The sequence below is a fragment of the Bos taurus genome, chromosome 23, assembly GCF_002263795.3.
Source record: "Bos taurus isolate L1 Dominette 01449 registration number 42190680 breed Hereford chromosome 23, ARS-UCD2.0, whole genome shotgun sequence".
In the NCBI taxonomy this organism is placed as follows: domain Eukaryota; kingdom Metazoa; phylum Chordata; class Mammalia; order Artiodactyla; family Bovidae; genus Bos; species Bos taurus.
This window is the reverse complement of record NC_037350.1, coordinates 2,890,572-2,900,993: the sequence shown is the minus strand read 5'-3', so window position 1 is coordinate 2,900,993 and position 10,422 is coordinate 2,890,572. Positions and strand designations below refer to the sequence as shown.

General features: G+C 47.4%; 1 protein-coding gene across 1 annotated transcript in view; it reads left to right on the top strand.

Annotated features, from left to right (window-relative positions):
• The first annotated feature begins 6,553 nt into the window (after window positions 1-6,553).
• Window positions 6,554-10,422, top strand: part of PRIM2 (DNA primase subunit 2) — a 333,897-nt gene continuing 330,028 nt past the window's right edge. The window contains exons 1-2 of the mRNA NM_001079594.2: window positions 6,554-6,644; window positions 7,314-7,476. Coding sequence (NP_001073062.1) covers window positions 7,323-7,476 — 154 coding nt within the window. The 5' untranslated portion in view covers window positions 6,554-6,644; window positions 7,314-7,322. The remainder of the gene's footprint in view (window positions 6,645-7,313; window positions 7,477-10,422) is intronic.

Genomic DNA, 10,422 nt, shown 5'->3' with positions numbered 1-10,422 from the left:
AACTACCACACAATTGTACTCATCTCACACACTAGCAAAGTAATGCTCAAAATTCTCCAAGCCAGGCTTCAACAGTTTGTGAACTAAGACCCTCCAGATGTTCAAGCTGGATTTAGAAAAGGTAGAGGAACCAGAGATCAAATTGCCAATATCCGTTGGATCATAGAAAAAGCAAGAGTATTCCAGAAAAACTTCTGCTTCATTGACCATGCTAAAGCCTTTGATTGTGTGGATCACAACAAACTGGAAAATTCTTAAAGAGATGGGAACACTAGACCACTTTACCTGCCTCCTGAAAAATCTGTATGCAGGTCAAGAAGCAACAGTTAAAACTGGACATGGAAAAATGGACAGTATATGGTTCCAAATTGGGAAAGGAGTATGTCAAGGCTGTATATTGTCACCCTGCTTATTTCACTTATATACAGAGTACATCATGTGAAATGCTGGGCTGGAAGAAGCACAAACTGGAATCAAGATTGCCAGGAGAAATATCAATAACCTCAGATATGCAGATGTTACCACTCTTGTGGCAGAAAGCGAAGAAGAACTAATAAGCCTCCTGATGAAAGTGAAAGAGGAGAGTGAAAAAGTTGGATTGAAAACCAACATTCAGAAAACCAAGATTATGGCATCTGATTCCATCACTTCATGGCAAATAGATGGGGAAACAATGGAAACAGTGATAGACTTTATTTTCTTGGGTTCCAAACTCACTGCAGATGGTGACTGCAGCCATGAAATTAAGAAGCTTGTGCCTTGGAAGAAAAGCCATGACCAGCCTAGACAGCATATTAAAAAGCAGAGACATTACTTTGCTGACAAAGGTCCGTCTAGTCAAAGCTATGGTTTTTCCAGTCGTCATGTATGGATGTGAGAAATGGACTATAAAGAAAGCTGAGCGCTGAAGAATTGATGCTTTTGAACTGTGGTGTTGGAGAAGACTCTGGAGTGTCCCTTGGACTGCAAGGAGATCCAGCCAGTCTGTCCTAAAGGAAATCAGTTCTGAATATTCCTTGAAAGGACTGATGCTGATGCTGAAACTCCAATACTTTGGTCATCTGATGCAAAGAACTGACTCCTTGGAAAATCTTTCCCTGATGCTGGGAAAGATTGAAGGCAGGAGGAGGAGCAGGGGATGACAGAGGATGATATGGTTGGATGACATCACTGACTCGATGGACATGAGTTTGAGCAAGCTCTGGGAGTTGGTGATGGACAAGGAAGCCTGGTGTCCTGCAGTCAATGGGGTCGCAGAGTCAGACACGACTACGTGACTGAACTGAAATGAACCAGCTCTCTCTGAAATGGTCCTAAAATGACATTTATTATCTCATCTTTTAATTTAAAAGACACTTTGCAGGCAGTTTAGGGAAGACAAAAGACAATAAAAGTGGCCTGTCCAAAAAGAGCTGAAAATCTGGTGGTGCTACACAGTCAGCTACACATGTGTCCACAAACATTTTTGAAATACTTAACAAAGCTAGTATGTAGGTGCATTTTTCTGAGGAGTACATTCATTGAATCATCCAGTAGCTCATGATCCCCAAAGATGAAGGCTATCTGCAGTAGACGGATAGAACTAGAGAAGAAATCATATGACATGGAAGTACTGTGGTATAACCCAGGAGCAAACCATGCAGCATAAGCAAAGGCTCAGGAGGATGGAGGCAGGTAGTGGGGTGGTGACTGAAATACTGATTGAGGAGGGTTGGAGCTACTAGAGTGGGGAGGTCAGCACAAAGAGACACAGGTAGGGACTTCCAGGCCTTCTTTGGGGAAGAGCTGGTAGGTCATTCCACAGGCTGGGGGCAGCTACAGGCAAGAAAGTCATTGAATCTTGGGGCCATGCTGTGGGAAGGTTTCACATGTTTCTTGAAGTAAAATTTATGGAGAACTTCATACAAAATTAAAATAGAACTTTAAAAATACCATCAGATGTTCCACTGCCAGTGTCTTAGTTCCCACAAATGTAAGCATTTTTCTGTTTGCAATAGACTCATTTTTTAAATTGTCCAAAGAAGTATTTAATATCATCTATCATAGAAAAGCTCCAATACTTTGGCCACCTGATGTTAAGAGCTGACTCATTAGAAAAGACTTTGATGCTGGGAAGGATTGAAGGCAGGAAGAGAAGGGGATGACAGAGGATGAGATGGTTGGATGGCATCACTGACTCAGTGGACAGGGTTTGGGTAAACTCCGGGAGTTGGTGATAGACAGGGAGGCCTGTGTGCTGCAGTCCATGGGGTCGCAAAGTCAGACACAAGTGTGTCTGAACAAAAACCATCATAGAAAAGGGCTTCCCAGGTGGTAAGAGTGGTAAAGAACCCATCTGCCAATGTAGGAGACGTAAGAGACATGGATTCGATCCCTGGATGGGGAAGATCCCCTGGAGGAGGGCAGGGCAACCCTTTCCAGTAGTCTTGCCTGGACAATCCCATGGACAGACGAACCTGGTGGGCTCCAGTCCATAGGGTGGAAAATGTTGGAAATGCCTTAAGTGACTTAGCACAGGTATACATCATGGGGATGTGAGCACTCCTTCCCTGGTGGCTCAGATGGTAAAGAAACTGCCTGTGTTTAAGTTAAAAAAAGGCCAGTTTAAGACCAGGCTGAAGATAAAGGCAGGAAAAGTTAAATAAAAAGAAGAATAGCAGAGAGGGATGGTTTTGCACCTAAAATTCTGATTGCAACACACACTATATGCCTGGATTGTAAGATAAGAATGGGAGTTGAAGAAGGCAGCCCACTCATAGTAGTAAGAAACACTGCAGAAAATTGTAATGGTAAGTTCTTACAACCTTGAAATCACATGGCATACATCAGTTCAATTCAGTTGCTCGGTTGTGTCCGAGTCTTTGTGACCCCATGGACTGTAGCATACCAGGCTTCCCTGTCCAACACCAACTTCCGGACCTTACTCAAACTCATGTCCATTGAGTCGGTGATGATATCCAACCATCTCATCCCCTTCTCCTGCCTTCCTTCAATCTTTCCCAGCATCAGGGTCTGTTGTAGTGAGTCAGTACTTTGCATCAGATGGCCAAAGTATTGGAGCTTCAGTTTTAGCATCATTCCTTCCAAAGAATACCCAGGACTGATCTCCTCTAGAATGGACTGGTTGGATCTCCTTGCAGTCCAAGGGACTCTCAAGAGTCTTCTCCAACACCACAGCATCAATTCTTCAGCACTCAGCTTTCTTTACAGTCCAACTCTCACATCCATACATACATGGTTTTATGTATTCTGCTGTTAACTTCATAGCATCCTAAACATTTTCCCCGGTCAATATTGTTCAAAAGCATATATATTTACAATATCCAGGACATGGAATCTACCCAAAAGTCCATCATCAGAGGATAAAGAAGATGTGGTACATAGGTACGACTGAATATTACTCAGACACAAAAAGGCTTCCCTGGTGACTCAAATGGTAAAGAATCTGCTTGCAGTGCGTAAGACTCGTGTTTGATCCCTGGGTTGAAAAGATCCCCTGTAGGAGGAAGGGGCACTCCACTCCAGTGTACTTGCCTGGAGAATTTCACGGACAGAGGAGCCTGGCAGGCTACAGTTCATGGGGTTGCAAAAAGGCAGACACAACTGAGCAACTAACACTAATACTTTCAGCCATAAAAAGGATTGAAACTATGCCAGTTGCAAAGACTTGGATGGACCTAGAGGGTGTCATACAGAGTGAATGAGGTTGGAAGAAAGAATATCCCACATTAACACATACATGTGGAATCTAGAAAAATGGTACAGATGAACCTATCTGCAAAGCAGAAATTGACACAGATGTAGAAAACAAATGTACAGACACCAAGAGGGGAAGGGAGAGTGGGATGAATTTGGAGATTGAGATTGACATATATATGCTACTAGGTATAAATAGATAACTAATGAGAACGTACTACTGTACAGCACAGGGAACTCTACTCAATGCTCTATGGTGACAAAGAGGTGATATATGCACATGTATTCACTCTGCTCTACAACAGACAGTAACACAACACTGTAGCAAGTAAACTCCAATAAATTTTTTTTTTTTAAAGCCTGTATAATGTCTCACAGGGCTTCCCTGGTGGTTTGGTGGTAAAGAAATATGTCAGCCAATGCAGATGACACATGTTTGATCCCTGGGTTGGGAAGATCCCTTTGAGAAGGAAATGGCAACCCACTCCATTATCCTTGCCTGGGAAATCCCATGGACAGAGGAGCCTGGCGGGCTCATGGGTTCATGGGGTGGCGAAAGAGACACAACTTAACTACTGAACAGTAACAACTGACATATTAGTGAAATTGGTAGTTTGGTGGTTAGCACTGTGGTGCTTGGCTAGTCTCTGAGACTTTGAACCTGGCTCTGCCAGTTACTACGTGACCTTTGAAGTGACTCAACTTCTCTGTTGTACAATCCGTATCTATAAAGTGGGTTAATAACAGGGACTGCAGCAATGAAATTAAAGGATGCTTGCTTCTTGGAAGGAAAGTTATGACAAACCTAGACAGTGGGTTAAAAAGCAGAGACAACACTTTTTCAACAAAGGTCTATATAGTCAAAGCTATGGTTTTTCCAGTAGTCATGTGCAGATGTGTGAGTTGGACTATAAAGATGGCTGGGCATTGAAGAACTGATGCTTTTGACTTGTAGTGCTGAAGACGGCTTGAGAGTCCTTTGGACTGCAAGGAGATCAACCCTGAATATTCATCGGAAGGACTGATGCTGAATATGGAATACTCCAATACTTTAACCACCTAATGGGAAGAGCCCACTCATTGGAAAAGACCCTGATGCTGGGAAAGACTGAAAGCAGAAGGGACGACATAGATTGAGATGGTTGGATGGCATCATTGACTCAATGGATATTAGTTTGAGCAAACTCTGGCAGATGGTGAAGAACAATGAATCCTGGTGTGCTGCAGTCCACAGGGTCACAAAGATTCAGAAGCGACTTAGCAACTGAACAGAACAGAACCTTAAATGGGTTCAGTTCAGTCACTCAGTCGTATCCGACTCTTTGTGACCCCGTGGACTGCAGCATACCAGGCCTCCCTGTCCATCACCAGCTCCCGGAGCTTGCTCAAACGCATGTCCATCAAGTCGGTGATGCCACCCAACCTCTGTCTTCCCCGTCTCCTCCCGCCTTCAATCTTTCCCAGCATCAGGGTCTTTTCACATGAGCCTTTTAAATGGGTTATGGCAATACAGGGAACTGACATATAAATCCCTCAGAACACGTTCTGGTACAAGGTCAGGGTCAACCTGTTCGGCCCAGGCCGGGCAGATGCTCTGAAGCTTGACACTGTTTCAGCTCTGTCTGCATTTCCGAAACCTTGAACGTCTTGAAGGCTCCTCCCCTCCTACCTTGACTGGAACTTCTCGAGGCCTCTTTTGTGAGCGAGACCCGCCACCTGGCGGCCTCAGTTCTGAAACGCTGCCGCGCACAGTGGGGGCCGTCACCGTTCGGCGCCCCGCGGTCTCCTTCCGCAGACGCCGAGCGTTCCCGGGTGCGCATGCGCAAGGCGTGCGTCCCGGCTCGACTCCCGTCACCTGCGGGCGCTCGCCAGGCACCGAGTGTGCGGAGGGGGCGCGCTGGACGCACACCGATGCCCGCGGGCCGGCCAACCAGTAGAAAAGCGGGCTGACCGGCGGTACGCAGGCCGCCTAGCCGTCGCCTCTGTGAGCGGTGAGCCGGGCCTCCCGCTCGCCGGGCTCTCTGAGATTATCACCCAGGGTCCCAGTCTGGAGCCGGTGCTGACCCGGCGCCGACCGCTCAGACCCACGCACACGTAGTGCAGCAGTGAGTGAAAGTCGCTCCGTCGTGTGCGACTCTTTGCAAACCCACGGACCACACAGTCCATGGGATTCTCCAGGCCAGAACACTGGAGTGAGAAGCTTATCCCTTCTCCAGTGGACCTTCCCGACCCAGGGATCGAACCCAGGTCTCCTGCATTGCAGGCGGATTCTTTACCAGCTGAGCCACAAGGGAAGCCCAAAATCATCTGGCAACGGTGGGATTCGAACCCAGACCCCTAGAGTTGCTGCTGCTAAGTCGCTTCAGTCGTGTCCGACTCTGTGCGACCCCATAGACGGCAGCCCACCAGGCTCCCCCGTCCCTGGGATTCTCCAGGCAAGAACACTGGAGTGGGTTGCCATTTCCTTCTCCAATGCATGAAAGTGAAAAGTGAAAGTGAAGCCGCCCAATCGTGTCCTACTCTTAACGACCCCATGGACCGAAGCCTACCAGGGATTCATGGGATTCCGTCCATGGGATTCCCCAGGCAAGAGTACTGGAGTGGGGTGCCACTGCCTTCTCCAAACCCCTAGAGACTGGAGCTTTAATCCAGCGCTTTATCACGGCCACGCTGCTGCTGCTGCTGCTAAGTCGCTTCAGTCATGTCCGACTCTGTGCGACCCCATAGACGGCCACGCTACGTAGTGCAATACCTGGGACCAAAATCCAGAGGCCGCCCCGCCGAACCCAGAGCGCCCCACTGAGCATGCGCGAGCCTGGGCTGGGCGGCTTGCGGGAGAGGGCGGGCTCCGCGGTCCAGCTATTTCCGCTTCCGGTCCCGTACGAACTCTCCCGCCACCGGAGAAAACCTGTTGTCGCTCTGTGTGTCTGTGTTTGGTGTAGTTGCAGGTGAGAGGAGCCGCCGGGGTTTGCGAAGAAGAGTAACCCTGGCGTTTAGGCGTTGGAGCCTAGGGAAGGGGGAGAGCGGCTGGCGCGGGGGACGCGAGTCCGTCCTGGTGGCTTGTCTAGGCGGAGGCAGGTGCCGGGGCTGACAGACCGCGTTGCCTGAGGGACCGCGGAGGTGGCGTGTCACTCGGCGCCGCTGGACGCTCTGGAGACGAGCTCGACGCGCGGCGCCTGAGAGACTGCCGTCAGTTTTCAGGGGTTGTCAGGGAAGAAGCCCACCGAGTCGCGTTCCTAGCCTGAAGCTCCCGCGCTTTCCTCCGAGTTCGGGGTCGCGGCTCTCGGGCAATCTCAGCCTGACCCTGGAGAGTTCAGAGCCTTCAGGGCGGAGCGCGCAGACGCCTGGAGAGCAGCCCGCGTCCCCTGCTGTGGACATTGCGGGAAGTCAGGACCGCTGCCCGCGTCTCCGCCGCGCTCACCTCTCCCCACCGCCTGTGCACCGCGGTTGCAGCGGTGTTGTCGAAGGTCTGGAAGACAGGGACACGACTCTTGACATGTTGTGCGTGCTCTTCAGAATCAGTTGCCACCTTTTGGTGGCAGAATGTTTTCCTTTGTGTGTAGAGTTATTTTTTGTTTTTAACTCCATTTCCCACCGTTTTTTGTGCTTGCTTCCAGGATAACAAGATGGAGTTTTCTGGAGGAAAACGGAAGAAACTGAGGTTGGCAGATGACCAGAGGAATGCTTGCTACCCACATAGCCTTCAGTTTTACTTGCAGCCACCTTCTGGAAATGTATCTTTGACAGAATTTGAAACGTTGGCTATCGATAGAGTTAAATGTGAGTTATTTGAATTTGAATTTTTGTATTCCTGAGAACCTCACTTATACCTTGTAGAGATAAATTAATTTATTTCCTTCTTTAAACTAATATTTGCTGAGGTTTTTCGTTGAGATTTTGCTGTTCATTCATTTTTTCCATGTACTGTGCATATTTATTGAGTGCCACTTTATTGTAGGCGGTAGGGATTTTGAGCTGAGTACTGAAATTGTCATCTTTGTTGAAGCTGTATTCTAATACCTGGAGACAGATGTCCAAAGCAGTAATTATAGTTTAGTATTTTAAGTGCTCTAGTAGAGGTGTTATTGAAACATAGAGATGGGAATGATTGACCTAGTCTGATTAAGTAAAACTTCTTAAGAAAAGTTGAAATGTGACCTGGATCTTGAAGCAGGAGTAGCAGTTTCTCAATAGAGAGGAAGGGAGGGGTTTTTGCAAGCTGAGCTAATGTTCTGAAGGAAGAGTTGGAAGCACCAGAGAGAGTGTCACACTGGAGGGAAAGGTGGCAAGTTCAGGGTGGATGGAGAGTTGTGGGTAACCAAGGGTGTTTTGTACCACGCTAATGCTGTGATACTGGGGTGTAAGAAGGATGTAGCGATTTTCTTTTGCCTGCTTGTCTTCTCTGTGTTGGTGGAAGAAAGAAATAAGTTCGGTGTCAACTGCAACAGTAGCACTGCCTGCAGAGTTTATATTCCAGAGTGTATCCTGATGGGGAGATCAGAAGTAGAGGTGAGATACTGTTAGTCATTCTTAGAGGAGCTGGGTGAGAATTGCTAGTACAGAGTACCTGTATTATCTGTTTGCTGAATAAAAGAGTAAAGGACAGGGACAATAGGTTCTGGGAAGCTTAGCATGGGTTCTGGGATGCCTCATAGAGGTTAAGACAGTGGTTGAAAAGGGTCGTTTCAGTTTGGCCCTGGAGGTGAGATGGTAAGGCAGGGACAGGAAGGGAGAGATGGAAGGGATACCAAGGAGGTGTAAGTGACAGGGTTTGATGACTACTTGGCTGTGAGGAACAGGGGATCGGGTGGGGAGGGCTGAAGTTCCAGGATGGCTGATCTGGTGGGTAGAAATGCTGCTGTTAGAGGTGGGTGGCAGGATTGAGGGGCAGAGAATGAGTTTGGTTTGGGAGACCATAATACGGAGGTCCCTGCTGGACATGGCTTTACGTTCAGGATTCATTTCAGAAGTTTTTCATTCTCAAATTAATCTCTCTTTTCCTACCAATGGAAGAAGAATTCATCTGAGGAAGAGTTGACAGGGGCTTCAGGAGCCTTTGGACAGAGCGAAGCATCTAGTCAGAGTGGCTTGTTTGCTTCTTTACTGCTGTGTCTTCTTCTCTGCTTCATCAGGAAGGGGCGGGCTGTCTTCTGAAGAGTCTGTGCTGAGTTGGTGAAGCACCCACTGCCGGAGTCCCGCCCAGGCTGATCCAGGGTATTTGAAGGGGAGACGATGTCGGCGACTATTTAAATATTCATCAAAGATATAAAGAGTAATAGAATGAGGATAGCTCAGTAGGAAAATTCAGTGGAGAAAAGAGGCTGAGTAGCTTGGTTTACGCGGAAAATCAATATAACCTGTGACACCAGGTTAGCTCTGACCACGGAGGCCGCAGGCGCCCTCTCGAATAGCGGAAGGTGCCCCACCTTTGACACCTTCTCGAGTGGGTCTTAGAAGCCCAGGCAAATAAATGGTCGTAGAGGACCTCCACGCTCCAGATGGAGACTGAGCCAGAAATTGAGAAGAAAGAATGACATGGGGAGACCAAGCTTTGGTGAGCAAGGCCCGTAGCTTTATTTTCAACAGGGGTTTTTATACCCTAAGTTACACATAGAGGATAATAGGGGATGCAAAGTCAGCAGTCTTTGATCCTTACCAAAAACTAGGGTTTCTTTCCTGCAAATTTATCGTATACAAATGGTTTAGGTGATTTACATCATCTTCTGGCCAGAAGGCCTTATTAACATTTTATGACTCCTGACAAAGGTTTGTCAACCGTAAGACTTACTTTCTCTAAGAGTAATTATTTTAAGGTTTGGTGCCATCTTCCGAAGGTGTTAGATAAAATTGCATTCCTATAGGGCAGAGGTGCAATGGGTTTACAACAAAGGAAAGAATTTATTACCTTAAGGGTCTAAAGTTGCTAACACCAAGGCCACTACTTATTTTTTCTACATACCAACTATATTAATTAATACACATTCAAGGATATAATACAGGGGATGTAGAAACTTGGCAGCAAGCATTGGCTCATCAATGAAATCTTTTACTAGTTTTATTCTGACAGTTTCTAACTCTCTGAGAGGCTCTAAGCTATTTGAATATCTTAAGCTCCCCGTGCCTCTTGAGGCTGCGAGACTGTAAACAGTCGAATGCATAGCTGTAAGAGTCTGGGTAAACTTGTCAGGCGAGTTAGAGAGCTATCTGAGGGGTTTGGATTTAAACACTCCTAATTGCCCAGGAACTTTATTAATTGGAGCTGTAAGTTAACTCTTTGTCAGAGAGAGCAAGATGGTGGTGGGGGACAGCCCTCAGTAAAGTCAGAGGTGAGAGCACAAAGCAATAAAGTAGGCAGACTCTGGTTTTTGGGGGTAGATGCTCGAGAATATCCAGGGGGACTCCTGAGGCTCAATCCCGCCTTTGCGTGTGCCGAGCCTCCTTCCTCATGACCTTTGTCATGAGTGGAGTGCCTCTCGCCGGCTCCCGGCAACCCGCCTCACAACCGGCTCCGCATGAGGGGTGGATGCGCACGCTGACACACTTGTGCACCCCTCAGCAGTGATGCTCAGTACATCATGATTGTCCCCATCCCTTGCTCCTTTCCGGTTGAGAATCCGTGGTATGAGGTTATGCTGTGGGATGTGGTTATTTTTTGCATATGGTTGGAGGTTATTCTGTTACAAACACATATAACTTATATAATGTGCTTGCAGAAAATGGAGCTTA